At 37.4% G+C, this 20,166-nt stretch overlaps 1 protein-coding gene across 14 annotated transcripts in view; it reads left to right on the top strand.

Moving 5' to 3' along the window:
• BBX (BBX high mobility group box domain containing) overlaps positions 1–4,313 on the top strand; it is a 285,719-nt gene extending 281,406 nt beyond the window's left edge. For all 14 annotated transcript variants that reach the window (XM_077118493.1, XM_077118480.1, XM_077118481.1 and 11 more), the window contains one exon: positions 2,136–4,313. In XM_077118493.1, coding sequence (XP_076974608.1) covers positions 2,136–2,223 — 88 coding nt within the window. In that variant the 3' untranslated portion in view covers positions 2,224–4,313. The remainder of the gene's footprint in view (positions 1–2,135) is intronic.
• Positions 4,314–20,166: the final 15,853 nt, after the last annotated feature.

Genomic DNA, 20,166 nt, shown 5'->3' with positions numbered 1-20,166 from the left:
AATCTGGATAGATCTCCCAGGTGAATTCATAGTTTTAACTTTAGTCCTTATCTGTTGAAACAGACCTGTCAGCCAGACCTTTACCTTTAGGCTTAATGTATTCCCTTGGTTGCACAGTGAATTCATATTACTTAGGCATCACTTGGGTTCATAATTTAGAAGGTGGCCAAAAGGATTAGGGATGGAAATACAACATTTGAACCTCTCAACACTAAAAACTTCTTAGGTGTGGAAACTCAGTGTAGAATTCAATTTGACAAAATAGGAAATTGGAACAAACCTTTGTTGAGAGCCTGCAGTTTGTTTTATTTACTAGGAGTTTTTAAATGGGGAAGGTCATTAAATTTAATCTGAAAATTAACCCTGCCAGGTAGAATTTTTTTAGGCCCATTTAATGATGACGAAACTGAGGCACAGAGGGTTAATTAACTTACCAGGAGCGCACAGCTAATTCATGACTGAATCAGTTTGAGCTCTGGTCTCTCTAACTCTGCAGTCTTTGCTCTAGCATGCTGCCTAAGCAAGTACCTGGCATGTCCTAGCTTTCACTGGGAACTAGAACTATCAGTTAGTTACAGCCCTGTAGCTCTCTCTCAAAACTTGGCTCCTATCCTCTTTTCATTTTTCCATTGATTAACTTGGGCTTTTGCCCCAATTTATTTTTCTGCCTTTCTCACTTTTTTTTTACATTGTACTTTTCATCTTTCACCCTTTTCCCCCCCCTTTGTATGTTTTCTTTCCCAATATTTACTAAAATTCTTTTGGCTTTTGCAGTATCACTAGATAGTCAAGGTGAAAAATAGTATTTTAATTTCGTATTTCTTGAGATAAAATGTTGAACAGTTGACACTTGTAGCATCCACATCCAGAAGTTTGATTCTGAGATTTTTTTTTTCCTAAAATCCTAATATCTTAGGTTGGTGATAAGTGACCATCAGATTCTGAAATCCCCAAATGTCTTAATCTACATTGTTTTTCTTTGGGGAGCATAAAGAGAAGTTTATTATGGAGTAGTGTAGTTATAGACAATATTATTGGGATTTTGAAATACCTCCTTTTGTTCTCCCTAATCTGAAAAAGATATTATATTGAAAGGTCAAGTCAATAAAAACTTTGCTGCTATTACACATATTTTAAGCATAATTGCAACACAATTTAGGCAATTTTCGGACAGAGCAGTAAGTAAACTTTGTTTAGGCTTGCTAGATTTGCTAGCAAATGTCAAGGAAATGTCCATTCCTATGAAAAACTGTAGAAATTACCAAGACTTAGGATATTGAGCAATTTTTTCATTATCTTGAAGAGTGTATTTTCCCTTCCAATTATATAAAACCTGAATGAAAAATCAGATGTATTTGGCGTATTTCCAAACCAAAGGATGGAAATTTCCATGAATTTTCTAGTTTTGTGGATTTCTTCCTCCATATGGGTTAATTTTGGCTCTTGTAGACTAGACTTTCTTACCATCTAATAGTCATGGTCAGTGCTCACATTCTTCCCCTAAATGCTCTTGTCTACATGTGTCCAAGACTTTTCTTTAGTTAGATGGATTTCATTGTTTCTTCCTCCGTTGTTTTCCTTGCATCCTTTTTTTTAGAGTCGGTCCATCTCTTTTTCTCTTCAGGGGACCATGACTTTGATGGCAGTAATTTTAAGTTGAGTTTATTATTGTGTATCTTAAGAAATGAGCCCCAGAATGATCAATATTATAGGAGCTTTTTCCTCTTGCTCAAACCAAGGAAAGGAAGGTGTCATTATTAATGTCAGTGGATCCAGAGGAAAGTTGTGGGCCAGGAGCCACAGCCCTTGACTGAAAGTAGCCCACTTCTTAGAGAGTTGCCCCAAATCTGTGGTTGCTTCATGTTTCATCTCTACAAAAGGGCAGGTGAGTTGGAGTCAGAATATCTTGTTGTGTGGTATGTTCTAAGTCAGATGAGAAATAGGTAAGTAAGATGAATAAGGTAGGAGGATAAAACCTGTCGAATTTTGATTTAAACATTAGTGATGATAAACCATAGTAGTTGTTAAACAAGATATTAAAAAGCTTTTGTTTGCTATTTATCATCCTCTGTTTCTGATAACTGACTCTGAGTAAGTGATTTCTTTCTTTTTTTTTTCTTCCTCTTGTTTTACAGAGGTCAGAGGGCGACTCCACTAACCCATGATGGACAGCCAAAAGAAATGCCGCAGGCTCCTGTACTTATTTCCTGCGCTGACCAGTGAAGCGCCCTTTAATTGTAAAACATTGTGCTTTACCTACTATCCCAGCCTTGTCTTTACAGAAGGATGCTAGTGAGTCCATGTGGTGAAAAATATAGACTGCAAACAAGTATTTGTTGCCCTACACAGCCCAGATTCACTTGAAGCAGGAGTTAGCATCCTGGGCCAGTTTGTTCTTTTGAACCCCAGAATCTTTGAGAGTGATGTTATTTGTCTGATAACGAGCAGAAACAGAATAATCCTGGAGCTTTGCTTTCTATTGAAGGCTTTTAACAGTAATAGGTGATAACTTGGTAAAAGGCTGCCTTTACTGTAGCTCATCCAGCGTCTCTTTTACCAACCAGAGAGTGTGAAACTAGTTTCGTATATTACCTAGTTATTCTTTCAAAACAAAACACACACACACAAAAAAAAAACTGACGCACTGCACTAGTTATTATTAGATATTCTTAGTCTTTTTTGTACATGGAGATTTAAGTTCTAAGATGGTTTATATAATAGGTTATACCTACATTTATATTGTAGAATAAATATTAAAAAGCCTTGTCCAGAGACTACTCCTGAGCGGCATGGGCAGGCAGATAGATGTACCATTGTTAGCGGTGTATGCTCGGCCTCGTGGTCCATATATTCTGCACTTTTATATTTGCCACTAGAGTGGTAGTTTGCTGGCAAAAAAAAAGAGAAAAAAATTACAATTCTTACAAGCTGAATTTTTTTCTTAGCCTCAAGTGACCAAGAAGAATTTGCTTGAGGCAAATTGTGGCAAATATTTTCCCAGGCAGGGGAAGAGTCCTGCAGATTACAGATTACAGATGTTTTCATGCCTTGAGGATTCTTTTATTTTTACACAGGGGTCTAAGTGACCAATGGATCGTTCATACAAACAAACAAAAAAAGACAAAAATATTTTTCAGAAGTGACCTTAGTATTACTTCACTATTCTGAACACTTTGAAGACATTCACTTCATGTGGACTTGGAGATAGAGACCTTTTACATCCATCATAGACAGACTGGATGGGTTGTAAATTGCTATGCACGGCCTAATTGGCACTGCAGGTTTTTAGAGCCATTTCAAGTTTGTTTTGTTTCAGAGGTATTGAGTAAATGATTAGGGAGAAATGCCTGACCAGAGTGGGACTCTCAGTCATAGATCCACCTGCAAGTTTCTGTTTCCTTTCTGTGTTTCATTGCTTTTGAATATAAAACCAACCATACATATGCCAGTGCCAAGTGGATTAACTGGCTTAGAACATTCAACATATTGACTTAACCACCTGATGTTCACAGAGTCTTGTTTCCTAGCAACAGATTCAAAGTGATAAATTAAAATTAGTCTAAGGCTACAGATTTTACAGGGTATTTGTTCCATAGCACAAAGTATTTCCCTACTCTTGCATCATAGCACAAACTACCAAATTTTAATTATTGGATTCCAGCAATAATTTTTATTGGTTTTCGAACTGGCAGAATTTTGATAGTGTTTAGTTTGAGTTCAGAGCTTTTGAATTAGATCTCTAAATGGTGGCAGTTTACACGGTTTTATCTAGCTTTATTTATACTTGACTGAATTGTAATGATGATTTTTTTTAATCATAATTTGACCTAATAGCCATACAAAAATTGACTCAATTAATACTGACTAGGTTAAGCTTTTCATGGTTGTAGATATTACTTCAGTTTCGGTGCTGGAAAAATATGTACAACATACTAACAAGATTGAAAGAAAAAAAATAGAGTTTTGTTTTGTTTTCCAAAGCACGTTAAGGAGGGCAGTAGAGTGTTAGCATGGTGTCCTCAAAACTGCATATTCATTGTGGGGATGGAGGAAAAAGGAATGTTAAAAGGGTAAAAACAGAGGTTAAAGCATAATCCCACTCACAGAGAAATAAATCAGGTGAGCAGCCCCCTCACAGAATTTTAGCATAATATTTTTTACTATGATGCTGTTTTATTAATATTTTCTAGATTTCAAAACAAAAAGTGAATGCTTGAAAATTGCTGGGTCCCAGTGTTGGTGGCTGTTGGAGTTTTTGGACTGCTTGCTAACAGTGACTTAAAAATATTAGTTAAAAAAAAAAAAGCCCAAAACAGAACCAACAACAAAAATTGTACGGTGTGGAACATGCGCCTTGACAATGGTACTAATTGGTTACCCTAGAGAACACATTAGACTAGATCTATTTTTGCCAGAGCACCCTCCTTCAGTCCTCCAATTACATTTCACTAGAGTTCCTTAAGAGACTGCTGTATATATATTCGTGGGACCTTTTTTAAAATAGAATCAAAACAAAAGATTACTTTTTTCTATGTGATTAATATCTTACTTGATCTGCTTTTCCTAAACCTCAGTGGCTTTTCCCTTAGGCAGGGGTGGGGGTGGGAGGGCAACCTACTGGATATGACTGTTTTCAGATACTTAAAAAAAACTTTTTTGTAGAAATGCTTAATTTTTAAGCTATTAGGCACAGAGAGTAGCAGAAATCCTGCAAAGCTTTATAGTTCTTTAGACACTTGCCTTGTTTCTCTGAGTGAAGTCTTGATTTCAATAATAGTGCTTCTCATGCCCTGAATCTGCTGGAGAGGGGTGTTGGTATTTTCAGGTAACAAAATTTATTAGCACAAATATTTCAGACCAATATGTAGTGCTCTTTTTCCCCCCATATTATCATTTTCATGTCATTTCTCTCTTTTTTTTTTTTAATTTGGAAAATCATATTGCTATGGTGTGTACTTTAATCAGCCAGCAAACATCCATACTAACATTTGACCCACAAGCATCCTCAAGAGAAAAAAATTGTTGCACCTTATGTATATCTCAAGCAAACCAAAATAAGATGCTCTTCTGCTTTGTTTTATTCTAAATTGTTGTATCATATCTTTTTAAAACCATTCTGAATTTAGTTGAAATTATCAATATTTATGCTTTTAACCATAATTTCTGGATTCAAACCTGTATATAAATCTTTTGAAAAAAATTTGTCCTAGCCCTTCTCTGTGATGCTGGAAGTGTATGATTTAATCTCAGATGGAGATGCAGTACTATTCCAGTTTTCTTTAGCTTTTTATTTATTTAGTTATTCTGGGTATTTCCTATGTAATTTTGAAGTGTGTAGAGTATATTGTCATAACTGAAGCTGCAGCTCTAAGAAGCTGAGTGAAAAAAAAATACTGTAAGACATCCTATACATTTTTATTTGGGTACTGTATATGAGATTGGAAAAAGAAAAAATGTCCCATAGCCACATTGGAGATATAGGTTCTTATCCCAAAATTAGACTATTTCCCACATTTTTGGATCAGAAGCGTTACTCCATAAAACCCTTTTTTTAAATGATAAATCATACTGTTGTTATCCTGACATTCTTTTTCCCACAAATGTGCTCTGACTTGAGAAATATTTTTATGTAATTCTTTCAGATGAGCTGTCTACCAGTGTCACATCCCAAAGCCATGCTGAAATAATTCCCAGCTCATCACTATTATTCTAGTTCCTGCCATTAAAATTGGTCAAAAAAAAACAATGGAACACTGAACAAAAAGGAACGTCTAAACTGGTTTAGTATTTAGAATCCAAAGTGTTTAATCCCTATCATTTTCTTAAGTCAGATGCTAACCTGCCTATGTAATATAAAATTTTGTTTGCACTCTGCAGTCTTTAGCTCAGCGTATGGAACTGTTTGCACCTATGTAAAATCTCAAGCAAATTATAAATTGCTACAGAATAGGAATATGCTGGAAATTGAATGACATGTTTTTTGTTTATAAGATAGGGATGGGGTAGGGAATACCAAGTATCTGTGTTCCTGATTTGGCATTAATGTGAAGCAGTGGACCATGTTGCCTGTTAAACTACTGTATGAGTCAGAAGTGTTCTGAAGACCAGCAGCTAAAGGCCGGCATCAATCCAACAAAGGAGAAGCGCTGCTGCTTCATTGGGGCAAGAGGAAAGAAAACGTGGTTGGCCCAGAGTCATCATTTGAAAAGGGACATTTGGGGTGTACACGATGCTGTTGAGGAGGCTCACCTTCGACTGCACTGCTCCACAGAGCCCTCACATAAGGCCAATCCTAATGGGCTACCTCGGCTTTAAAAGTTCATTTCATTAAGTCCTGGCTCAAAGGTGTGTCTTTTTTTTTTTGCTTCTACCTTCGGTGCCACTATTTTCCGCTGCAGTGTTTTGACTTCACGAACCACCTTCTCCAGAGAGAAGAATGTATTGCTGAAAATGGGCAGTAGAAGCAAATGCTATTATTACATTTGACCTATAAAGTATTCAGAGTGACTGCTAGGTGGAAATTAAAATTTAGCTGCTCCCCCTGTACAACTTTGTTTTGCACCTTATAAAAAGTGTACAAATGTTAGTTCAACATCACTTTCATTCTGCAAGCATTCTCAAAAAGAGCTGGGTTTGGATTTTGTTTTTATCTGAGTTTAAGCATGTTTTGTTAGATTACCTTATTTGATTAACATCATACTCATTTTAAAAGAACAGTTGTTCAGTTCATCTTACTAGATGTGTCTGGTGAAGTAATCAGGGTTCAGTGGACTGCTTTGCTTTAGTTTGGAAGTTATAGCTAAGTTATTATACTCCTTGTTAAATTACTTTGCCCTTTTTCCTGGGGACATTATCTTCCTCCTTTCAAGAACAAAGAATTAACAAAAGAGTGAATAACAAGAAAGAAATTTATCTGACTCCCCTCATACTCTCCCATCTTACCCTTTCCTTCAAAAATGTAAAATGAACACACATTTCTTAAAAAAAAAAAAAGTTTTCTCTTCTTGCCTAATTGTATTCATTGATGTTATGATTTGGAGTAAAACAAGAGAAGAACCCTTGTACTTTAAAGTTCTGTGACCACTGTTTCTTTTGCTGTCAGTGGTCAAAATTGATCCTGCTGTCAAATTGATTTTTATGCACAGAACAAATTATTGTAAGCATTATTACTCCTTCCAAAGACTTCTTATAACTTGTGCCAGCACTGGTTACTGAGTAACAAGTACCTAATTCAATGCCTCCAAACCCTCCCACAATGCAAATCTTACCTCACAGGCTCTAACCTAAATCACTGAAACAGTCCTGTTTCACTAACACTGATATCGCTTTGCAGCCCACCAGAGGGGACAGGCTCATGTCCACTGACACTCACATTAGTGCCTCGGGCTCTAAGAGCGGCAGAACTAGGTAGGAAGTGTTTGCAATCTGGAGCTCAGTAAAAGCTCAGCAACATTTTTTTTCATTTCATTAGCACTAAAGAAGGCTCTCAGGAATTTGTCAAAAGCTGAATAAAAATCACCTGAGATTCCACATGCCAGATGATGAACTTTTCTCAGTTTGAATTTTGCTTACTTTACATGTCAAAAACTAACCATAGCTGCATTTGACCAGGTCTTAAGTCTGTTGACAGATTCAGCATGATTGAACCGCTCACTTTTTTTTTTTCCAGAAATTGGCTTGGTTCTCTTTAGAGTTGATATAAACATGCCATGTAATAAATGATTTCCACTTAATGGTACAACAAAATTATTGCTTTCTTAGATGTATGTATAGTAAAAGTCAATATACACATTTATATCATTTCTTTCTTCAAAATCTTATACTTAATTTGATATTTCTAAAAATTGCACATGTAAGTCATGTGTATAACATGCTAAAGTACTTTAACTGTGATCTTAAAACTGAATAAAAATATTTAATAAAAATTTGAAATATTTTAAAAGATATTATTCAAATATATTTCTTTATGTTGACAAAACCAGCTATCGAGTATGTGCCTTCGATTTACCATATCAACTAAAAACAATAGAAAAATACTTTAATAAAGCTATGTCAGCTGTTCAGAACATCACATGGTGGTCTCCCCTAAACTGTGTTTGACCAGGATTTGCCATCTTCTGAGTAGCCTTCGTTGCTGTTCCCTCACAATTTAATAACCTCTTCTCCCTAACGTGTGAAACAGAGATCATCAGCCTTTCCAGAGAAGATATGCTTCACTCTGCCCCTCAACAGGAAATTCTTGGCATCCCTCCTTGGGAAATGTATTACTTAAACATACCTTCTTTCCCTGAACTATAACAAAACTATGGTATTGATAGCTTTAAAACTGTAACCTGAAGTATAAACTCAGGCCTCAAATTTCCTGAATGCAATGTTCCTGAACTTTAGATATGTTAGTTTTTGTTTTTTTTGTTTTTCAATCCTTCTAAACAGTAGTATATAGAGTGTAATTATTCTCAAACAGGCTTTGCAGTGAGGCAGGCTTAGCTTTAAAGGCTGACTCCTCCCATTTACTATTGAGTTGCTTTTTGATTTTTTTTTTAACCTTCCCGAACTTCTTTCACTTAACTAAAAGTTGGTGGTGATAATACCTCTTCACACCGTTGTGTGGATGAAGAGAATGTAAATGAAAATGTCAAATGAGACCTGTAATGTTACAAGTGCTCATTAAATGGTAATTTTTATTATTTTTATTCCAACTCCAAGATTTGCATGTTTGTTCAAAAGAGATGTTGAATATAACTCTCCCTTTTCCTCTTCAAAGTGAACCTGTAAGGGCTTGATACTTTTTAAATGCAATTTTACTGAGATATATTCACATACCGTATAATCCAAAGTGTGCAATCAATGGAATGGTTAATCACTACAATCAATTTTTGAACATCACTCCAAGAAAAAAAAAAAGAATGAAAAGAAAGACTGCCCAGAATATCTCATATCCCTTGCCCCCCCCCCATTATTTATTTTTTTGTCTTTATTTTCTTACTCATCTATCTATACACTGGATAAAGGGAGTGTCGGTCACAAGGTTTTTGCAATCACATGATCACACTGTAAAAGCTATAGTTATTCAGTCATCAGAAATCAAGACTACTGTATCAGTTTAACAGTTTCAGGCATTTCTTTCTAGCTATTCTAACACTAAAAACTGAAAAAGGTTATTCTATAGAATGCATAAGAATACCCTCCAGAATGACCTCGACTCTATTTGTAATGTCTGAAACTTATTTTGTCTCATTTCTCTCTTCCCCCTTTTGGTCAAGAAGGCTTTCTCAAACCCACAATGCCAGGTCCCGGCTCATCTAGGGAGTCTTGTCCCACATTGTAAGGGAGGTTAACACCCCTGGGAGTCATGTCCCATGTAGAGGGGAGAGGGCAGTGAGTTCACCTGCAGAGTTGGCTTGAGAGGCCGCATGTGAGCAACATGATAATATTACTCTGGGGGGTGACTCTTAGGCATAATTATAAGCTTCTCCTTTGCAGGAGGAAGTTTCATAAAGACAAGCCCCAAGACCGAGGGCTTGGCCTGTTTAAATTGGTAGTCCCCATTGCTTTTGAGAATATCAGGAATTCCCCAAGTGGGAAGTTTAGTATTTCCACCTTTTTTCCCCCAATCCTTTGGGGACTTTGCAAAACTTTTTTTTCTGCCAAGAATACTCTGGGATGTATTGGGGCATCACACTAACCTACAAAACCATTAAGATCTCACTCCCTATTCAAGGGTCCATGTAATTATAGTGTTTGAATATACTGACCATACAAGTTAAATTAGTGTGCTACAGAAAATATATATATTTTGTACCAAATACCTCTTTTTTGTTCTCACACAGAAATTGAAGTTTAAAACAATCAATATAATCCAATACTTTTAGTCTGATTTACCTTAGTCCTACTAAATCAGCTTCATTAATATCTCTAATGGGAATCTGATCTCTTTTTCAGCCTTGTAACAGTTGCTGTATGGGGTAATGCTGCCCTTCATAGCTACAGAACTCAGATAGCTCTAAGTCTCAAGTGTCAAACAGATAAAAGTTCCAGGTAAGGACCAGGTTATGCACAAAGAGTCAGCATTTCAGAATTTAGAAATAACTTAAACTCAGGAATAAATAGATGTGACTGCTTTAACTGCTTACAATCTAGGAACCTTTACAATAAGCCTTACCTGTGCTCTAGAATTCAATTTGAAAGAATTTGCACATTATAGCTAGTCCATATTGGTGAGGCATTACAATATTTACCTTTCCATTTCTGGCTTATTTCACTCAACATACTTCCCTCACCTAGTTAAATGCCTCACAACTTATTCCTTCTTATAGCTACACAGTATCCCATTGTACCCATAAACCACCATTTCACCCTTCCATTCATCAGTCACACCCGTAGGCCACCTACATCCATTGCAAATCATGAATATTGCCACCATAAACACCAGTGTGCAAATGGCCATTCATGTCACTGCTTTCAGTTCTTCCCAATTCTTTCAAGTGCATACCTAATAAAGGGTTGCAGGATCATATGGCAAACATATATGTAGCCTCCTGTGGAACCACCACACTGCCCTCCAGAGGGGCCGCACCATTCTACTTCCTACCTATAGTGAATAGGTACATCTCTCTCCACGTTTTCTCCAGCATTTGTATTTTTCTGTTTATTTTTTAAAGATTTTATTCACACACTATGCAATCCATCCTAAGTAAACAGTCAGTGGTTCCAGGAATAATCACACAGTTATGCATTCACCATCACAATCTATGTGAGAATATTTCCATTATTCTGTAAAGAAGAGAGGAAAAAGGAACAAAAAGAAAAAAAACACCAAGAATCCCACACCCCTCCCTTATGTCCCACTCTTATTGACATTTAGCTTTGGCATATTGCTTTTGTTACATTCAGTGGAGGCATAATACAGTGTCATTAACTATAGACCCTAGTTTTCATTGATTGTATTTTTTTCCCTGTATACCATCCCATTTTCAACAACTTGCAATGTTGACATTGATTTGTTCTCCCTCATACAAAAACATTCTTATATTTGTATATTTTAATCCCCATTGTTGTCCGCTCTAGGCATGCTAAATTATACCATCTCAGTCCTTATCCTCTATCTTTCCTTATCTCAGAGCTATCTTAACTCCTTTTTTGACTGGGTCAGCACCACCTATTAAAAATGCCTGAGACTTTCTCCAAGAAGCGACTTAGAATAGTTTAAAAGAAGAAAGCAAAAAAAAAAATTAAAATATCCCTTTTCAGAGCCAGTCCAAAGCCCCCAAGGTTTGCGAGTCAAGAGCTGGATTTAGTACTGGGCTCCATGTTCCCCTTTTCTTGGGGCACAGCCCTTTTCCAGTGTTATTAACTCGCCTGACTACAAAAGCCTCCTATTTACTTCTTTCGTCAGCCCTGCCTCCTCTCTACTCAAAGAGACCTCAGAGTTCCCTTCCTGCTTGCCCTGGGTTTATCTGTGCTCAGAGCTAGTATTCAGAATTTAATTAGCAAATTCACATACTCTTATGTGTAGCATTATAGGATATTTCTATAAAATTAGTCTACCCAATGAATTAGACCCCCCAATAATTTAGCACATTTCCTTTCAAATAATATTACATGTGTTGGGAGAGTAGAGGACCATGCCTAATAATATAAATTCTGTTAGAAACCACATAAAGCAATACCATATAAAGGTGACAATAAACGTATGTTGGTTTTATGGTCCTACATGTTTTGTACAACTAAATCCACTCTTTGGGAGAGAACATGTAAAGAAATCTCTTATGGGAAATAAAATGGCTTTTTACCAGCAGCAAGTCAGCTAAAGGTAATACTGTTGACTCCTTTCTATGCATCGTAAAAGTCTTCCATGGACTGAATCCCAAGAAGATAAAATTATTCATCATATTTACCAGAAAACTCCTTTTGTAATTGTGAAAATTTTCAAATATATGCATAAATAGAGATTAGTATATTGAATCCTTGCTGTCATCACCCAGCTTCATTCAGCAATTACCAACTTTTTCCCCAGTTTCTGATCTGCACCTCACCAATTTTCCTCCATTCTTTTCCCCTCAACCACAAAATTGCTTTAAATATTTTCTAGGCCCATGATTAACCTGTAAATTTTTAAGCTTAAAAACAAATTTTCAGTTCAAGTTTCGTTTTTTGTGTTATCACCTCACAATTACAAAGAGTTACTATACTTGGAAGATCCTGAGAAATCTACAGCAAAGTAACTTGAGCTAATCAACAAATTCAGCAGGGTGGCAGGTTATAAAATTAATGTGCAAAAATCAGTAACATTTCTATAGAAAAGCAGTGACCTAGCTGAGGAGTCAGTTAAGGAAAAATTCCATTCCAAATAGTAACTAAAAAAATCAAGTACTTAGGAATGAACTTAACTAGGGATGTAAAGGACTTTATACAGAAAACAATATAACATTCACAGAAGAAATTAAAAGAGATCTAAATAGGTGGAAAATATTCCCTGCTCATGAATAGGAAGGCTAAATATAGTTAAGATGTCAATTCTCCCCAAATTCATCTATAGATTCAACACAGTACCAATCAAAAGTCCAACAACCTACTTTGAAGATTTGAAAAAGCTAATTACCAAATTCATCTGGAAGGGAAAGAGAACCTGAAAAGCTAAAAGCATCCTAAAAAAGAAGAACAAAGTGGGAGGGTTAATACTCCCTGACTTTAAAACCTATTATAAAGCCACAGTGGTCAAAACAGTTTGGTACTGGCACAAAGATAGAAGCCTTGACCAATGGAATCAAATCAAGAGTACAGAAACAGACCACCAAATTTATGGTGGTCAACTGATTTTTGACAAGGCCTGCAAATCCTCTGAACTGGGACAAAATAGTCTTTTCAATAATGGGGCATGGAAAAACTGGATATCAATAGCCAAGAGAATGAAAAAGGACCCCTATCTTACACCCTACACATAAATTAACTCAAAGTGAATCAAACACCTAAATATAAGAACTAGCACCATAGAGCTTCCAGAAGAAAATGTAGGGAAGCATCTTCAAGACCTAGTAATAAGAGGTAGCTTCTAAAACTTTACACCCAAAGCATAAGCAACAAAATAAAAAATAAAACGGGAACTCCTCAAAATCAAATGCTTCTGCACCTCAAAAGACTTTGTCAAAAAGGTGAAGAGGCAGTTAATGGGAGAAAATATTTGGAAATCACGTATCTTGTATATACAAAGAAATCATACAACTCAACAACAAAAGAACAAACGACCCAATTATAAAATAGGTTAAAGATATGAATAAGCATTTTTCTGAAGAGCAAATACAGATGGCTCAAAAGCACATGAAGAGATGCTCATTTTCATTGGCTATAAGGGAAATGCAGATCAAGACTATAAAGAGATACCACCTCACACCTATAAGAATGGCTGCTATTAAATGAACAGTAAACTATAAATGTTAGAGAGGATGGGGAGAAACTGGGACACATGCACTATTGGTGGAAATGCATAGTGGGAGTGCAGCCACTATGGAAGATTGTTTGGCAGTTCCTTAGGAAACTAAATATTGAGTTGCCCTATGACCCAGCAATAGCACTACTTGGTATATACCCAGAAGAGCTGAAAGCAATGACACAAACAGACATTTGCACACTGATGTTCATAGCAGCATTATTCACAATCGCCAAAAGATAGGAACAAACCAAATGTCCATCAACAGATGATGGATCAACAAAATGTGGTGTATACATATGATGGAATATTGTGCAGCAGTAAGACAAAATGACATCCTGAAGCACATGACAAGATGGATGAGACTTGAAGACATAATGCAGAGTGAAATTAGCCAGACACAGAAGGACAGATACTGTACGATTCCACTTTTATGACCAACGTAAAGGTATAATCAGAGGCTTATAATATAGAAATAGAGGACCTAGAGATATATGGAAGCTAGAGGTGGGTGAACTGTTAGGTAATGAGGTTGAACTCCAATGTAAGGGAATAGATAGGTGTGAAGGTGGTTCTCTAGTGGGTATATAAGTAATATTACCATATTGAAGAAGAACAAGATTGAAAGGGCTTGTGTGGACCTATGTGTCCCACTGATTAACACTAGAAATATGAATTAGTTCTCAAAAGAATTACTTCAAAGATATGATTCTTGTACAAAGAGTGTTTAAGTCCAGGGTATAGGGGGAAACTGCTATTGCATGCTATGAGCTATGTTCAAAAGGAAACCATCAGCACTACCACAGCAACAGCAGAGGTAAATAATGGGTGGAGAGACAAGAGTTAAGAGGAAGTTTAACTAAACAGATTTCCTGTCTAGCTCGGGGTGCATTTACTGGTTTTCTTTCTCTTGGGAACAATGAAATTATCTAAAATTGAGAACGTTGATGGACTGGGGACTTTGGGCCCTCTACATGATGCCCAATGAATACAGGTGGCTGAAGGATGCACTGACGGAGAAGTAGATTGGCGAACTATGGTGTATACTTATGAACGAAGGTTGTGCTGCTACAAAAAGGAACCAAGTCCTGGGGTATGCAACGATGTGAATGAACATTTGGGATATTTGGTGAGACAAAATAAGCCAGAAACAAAAGAACAAGAATGGTATGGTCACCTTTAGAAAATGCTTATAAGAAAACAGGGGCCTAGATTGTAAGCTTTTAGAACAGACACATTGAGTCTGAAGTGGTGATTATTATTTCTGGATTTTGAGAAGCTGTTTTATATATATAACCTGATATTTAGAGATAAGAACAAAGCTGAACAGGTTGGGGTTAAAGTAATTCAGAACATAGGGAGGGGTAAAGAAGACAATGTCTGTATTTTAGAACCACACATACTCTTTGAGGCCAATGAAAGAAAGTTTTATTTAGTCTGGAACTGAAATTTTCTGTAGTGCATAATCTAATTCAACCTATCTGTATAGCGCATTTGAACAACTGAAACACAGGAAGCATAGAAGAAAGAGGTCCTTTAATCCTGTATAGATTATTGCAATGCCTGGATACATCCTAGAATATATTAAGCAGATAATCAAAAAGGATTGACAAAGTCCCCTAAGGGAGGGGAGAAAGAATATGAAGCTATTAAGCCACCACTAGGGAATCCCCTGATACTGTGTCAAATTTTAGGGACATTCAAATCAATAGTCCATACTCTTGATCATGAGGCTTACTCTTGTGAAGCTTATGTAAGTAGCAGAGAAGCTTAGACTACCTATATGCATGTCTAAGGGTTGCTTCTGGAGGACATCTTTTGGTGTTCAGATGTGGTCTCAGTCTCTCTAAGCCCAAGTCTGTAAGTGAAATCATTGCCTTCCCCACTACATAGGACATGACATCCAGGGGTGAAAGTCTCCCTGGCGACGTGGGAGATGACTCCCAGGGATGAATCCAGTCCTGGCACTGTGGGATCAACAATTCCATCCTGACCAAAAGGGGGAAAAGAAGTGTAACTAATAAAGTATCAGTGGCAGAGAGCGTTCAAGTAATGTTGAGAGGCTACTCTGGAGGTTGCTCTTATGCAAGCTTCAGTTAGACTTTGCTACTTATCATAACCTGCCAACCCCCAAACAGCCAATCCTGAAGAACAACCTAGGGCAATATATAAGATTCCACAAGGGTTTCAAGCCTAGAGTAACTTTCCGGAAACCTACAACTTCCAGATGAGTCCCTGGTCCAGATAAGTCCTGAAACCTAGCCCAGCCTCTCCAGAACATCAGATAGTTCCATCTCCCTACCCCACATTAGTGATAGACTCTTCCAATATGAACAATTTAGAATGACCATATGCCCCTAAAGAAAGAGATGGAAAGATCAAAGGTGATGGTGGAGTTATACAGAGAAGATAGAATTTAACAAATGAATAGGAATGCTGAATCATTAAATTGATATCTCTTTTAGTCTCCAGTATTTTAGAGCAGTTAGAAGTAAAAACCTAAAATTATGAAATTTTGATCCATGTCACACTCTAAAATATGTTCTACAACTAATTGTGGTGCTGTGCTTTGAAATTTGTATCTTTTTTGTATGTATGTTGTTTTTCACAAAAAAAAAGAAGAAAAAAAGTCGATTATGATGATAAAAAAATATTTAAGCCTTCTAGCCTCCTATATTCTGGAGCAGCTAGAAGAAAAAATCTGAGAGGATTGTATATGGTAGCCCATGACAAACTCTGGGATCTGTCCTGTAACTACTTGTTGATGGGTGCTTTGAAAACTATTGCTTTTTTATTTCTTTGTTTTGTATATATGTTATACTATACATAAAGTTTAAAATAAAAAAGCAATATTCTATAGATGAACCCTAGAACACCCAAACCTTATTATAAATAAAATATGAAGTATTTAACTCACTGATACCAGTTTCACCTGTATTAAAAGCTGTTAAATGAAAAACTGTAATGTTAGAATTAAAATTGCTTGCTAAAGGGTGGGCCGTGGTGGCTCAGCAGGCAGAGTTCTTGCCTGCCATGCTGGAGACCCAGGTTCGATTCCCAGTGCCTGCCCATGTAAAAAAAAAAAAAAAAAAAAAAAAAAAATGCTTGCTACAGTGCTTCATTCCACTGCTCTATTTCAAGACCCATGAGAGTTAATCTGACTCACTTGCTTTGGCTCCAGGAAAAAAAAAATCCTCTGACACCCACAGCTCCTGTCAATTAAGTAGTTTATATCATGCTCCCATAATAATAATCCATTCATTCAGCAAATCTGCGTTGGAAGCTACGATGTGTAAGGACCAACGAGACAGTCTTCTGGGGTTGTAGAGTCTAGTGGGGGTTAAAGACAGGCCACTGAAATAAAATACAGATGAGGTTTGGTATGGAAATCAATGTCCTTCAAGAAGGGACATACAAGCTGAAATGTGAACTGAAAACTATATGTGAAGGCTCTAAGAAATAACTAGGTCTGTGCTACTGTACTACTCTAAAAGATTTTATTATTTTAAACCTAGTTCTCACAGGAGATTTTAGCACAAGAAAATAAGGAGTTGCTAATACAAGACCACAGATTACCAAGACTGACAAAAAGTTTGACAAAGTCTTTGGGAAAGTTCCGTGATTATCGTTTTCCTTTATGTCTACTCTCTAGATTAAGGAGCTTTCCAGCTATGCTGATTACTGGACTGATGTCATCGTGTCATTAGATAGCACATCAGCTACAGCCTTGGCGTGACCTACGAATATTTGAAAATGTAAGGCTATGGAGTACAGCTTAAGCATTTCACACTGGAGTTAGAGATCATTTGGGTAGCCAGAGGATGTGATTCCTTGACTCTTTTTCCTCTTTCCTTCACTGTACCCTTCTTTCTTCACCTCAATCCTAACTCTTGCAATTAATGAAATTTAATTTTTTCAGTTAGTTCTTGAATTTTTCTTCAGAAATGGTATATTCCCTTCTCCACCTTCCCCATCCCGCCCGCCCCACCGCGCACACACACACACACAGGCTCATTTAGATTTGCCTTTCTTTCTGCCAAAGTGATTTTTCTCCCCTGAGAGAATAGCTATCAGGTTTTTATGGCCTGGTGAATGACTCAAGAAATCCTTCACTTCAGGAAGATTCCTGGAACAAAAAAGGAACTGCTTTGGATGGGTTCTTGTTTTTGATATATGCTGCCTCCATTCCAGTTTGGGTCTAAATTGGGTACTTTACTCATTGAGCACAAGCCTTTGCTAATCTTCAACTTTTAAAGGTCTTTACCACAGAAAGCACCTATTCCTATATTAGACTCTGCCAAGATTACTTACCCTCTGGGAGTCTTGAAGGGTTTATATCTACCTTTTAAACTGAACATGTTGCCTCAGTATGGCCAAATCAATATCTCCCTTTTAGGGATTGATAGTTACAGGAGTTACTTCTCTTAGCTCCAGAAACATATGTTTCAAGGGCCAAGATCATCTGCCTTAGTTACAGGAACTGCACTGTACTTATGTGTGAATTCAGAAAAGTTTTGGGTATGTTAAGGGTTTAATTTGAAGTTAATCAAGCCCCAAGGATTTAGTCATATAAATCTCTACATTGCCAAAAGACTTTTCCTCCCCACTCCCCAAAAACTTGGTTTTAAATGAGTGGGTCACATGAAGCAACACTTACTGAGACCCTAGGATGAGGAGAGTACCCTGGCAGAAGTAGCTGGCAAAGTGACTGACTTCAAATACCTCCACCAGTCCACTTGATGGGGCCCTAAATTTCCAGCCGAATGCATACAGGTTAGCTGCGAGTATGCTACAGTCCTCCTCAGGACACTGTTGAAATTGGAATCAGACCAAGATGATTTCTTCTATATATGGGCATTCATCCATCTGAATTCCTTTTTTTGGCTTCCTCTTTCACTCCTACCCACACATCCAATATTCCATATGCCTTCTTTTTAAACAACAAATGGTGTTCTGGTCCGGGTGTGCACTTTTCTCTTGCTTTTCCGAGTTGCTTTTGTGTGACATTCTAGCCTCCCGCCACCACCGCCTGTTCCTTAGCCAAAGATCTGTTTTAGATAGAATCTGTCCCAGCTTTTAAGCCTACTGCAGAGAGCAGCATCAGTAATAGGGGGTGGCAATATGAACTGAGTCATAAATTAGCTGATGAATAATATTCCCTGGGGTCTAGCAGGGCTTTGCCTGCATTCAGAGGCAAGACAGAACCAACCATTTGGCAAGGTTCCACAGCAGGCAGGGCGCTGAGAGACGCACCAGCCCCCCAGCAGAGAACATTTCCCCCCCCCCAAAGGTTCACCTTCCCCTGCTGAGGAGGGCTGGCTGCCATCACAATCTTCAAGTCCTGGAATAGAGCCAGAGTTGCCACGATGAAACTGCCGCAGATGAGCCACATTATTTCAACGTATTAATTTGAATGTTAACCTTCTATTAGCTTTTCTTAAACCATTAAACGTCTAAACTTATACACACTTGTTCTGAGTTTGAAAATCAGACAGAAGGCTGATCCATTTTCATGTAAACAATGACCCCCACATGTCCCCAGCATACAAAACAAAGGCTAAGAAATGGGCACTTCTCCCCAACCCTTTTTACCTCTGTTTTTTAAATCTAATATTTTGGAGCCTTTGGGTTGTACTTATTACCCGAGATGCTTGAATAGAATGATACGTGCTTCAAATCAACTCAACAGCCAGATTTACCTTTGCCAGTTTTAAAAGAATATATTCTTCTATAACAGCCCATGAGCTGCAGTTTCCACTGAGCAACCTTTGCTACAAAGTTGTATAAACCCAATTATGTTCATTTTTATTGACAGTGCCTTCTTTTCTTGGACATCCATACCAGATAAACGTGACTCAGTTTATAAATGATTTGAAGAGTGTCTCCTTGGTTCTTATTCCAGCTTCAGGGATCCTATTTCTCATCTACCATCTGAGGGCGAACGTCTGGCTCCTTCCCGGATCAATAGGTGCACCATTGCCCTGCAGCAAGGCCTCCAGGGAATGAGAGAGAACGAGAGAAAGGAACTATTAAATGGGCCGAGTTCAGCTGTACTTTCCACTTGGCTATGATTATCATCCAGAGAATAGTCTCGGGAGATAGCCGAGATCAGGTCTATTTCAAATGACTTCAAAAGGACAATGCTCTGATCACATCCTTGAGGAAATTGCCGGCTGTATGGAGGAAGAGAAACAATATTCTGAAATGTGATAGTGAAGCATAACTGTAAAGTGGAAAGCAATTTAAATGTATTACTGGACAAAAACCATTAGCCCAATGAGCATAAATAACCTTACTGAAGAAGGGCACTGTCCCCAGGCAACTTCTCCCTTAGTTTGGAGGAAATTTCTCTCTTATTGGAAGGCCTTTGCATGGCATTAAAGGGGTTTGCAATTGAAACATGTTATCAAGGAGTCAGATTTTTCCACTGGTGTAAACAACTCCATTGGAATCAGTGTGACATTTTTGCTAGCAGGGAAGCTGATAACTGGTACAACCTGAACCAGGCAATTTTGCTTTCTGAAAGAAAGCTCGTCAATTCTTGATTGTTCCTCAGATTTTCCTCAGCAGATGCTGCCAACTTCCTAATGACATCACCCCCACCATTAACCACTCCATTAAATTTTTTGTATTGTTAGTATCTTTATTTAATCTGATTCAGCAAGTTCCGGAAGAAAGGGGCCTTTAAGTTTCTAGGCTCAGGGAAGATGCAACACTCAGAGACCCCCAAAGCTGAATCC

The sequence above is a fragment of the Tamandua tetradactyla genome, chromosome 10, assembly GCF_023851605.1.
Source record: "Tamandua tetradactyla isolate mTamTet1 chromosome 10, mTamTet1.pri, whole genome shotgun sequence".
NCBI classification, from domain to species: domain Eukaryota; kingdom Metazoa; phylum Chordata; class Mammalia; order Pilosa; family Myrmecophagidae; genus Tamandua; species Tamandua tetradactyla.
Note: the sequence above shows the minus strand (reverse complement) of the source record. Positions and strands in the feature narration are given on the sequence as shown.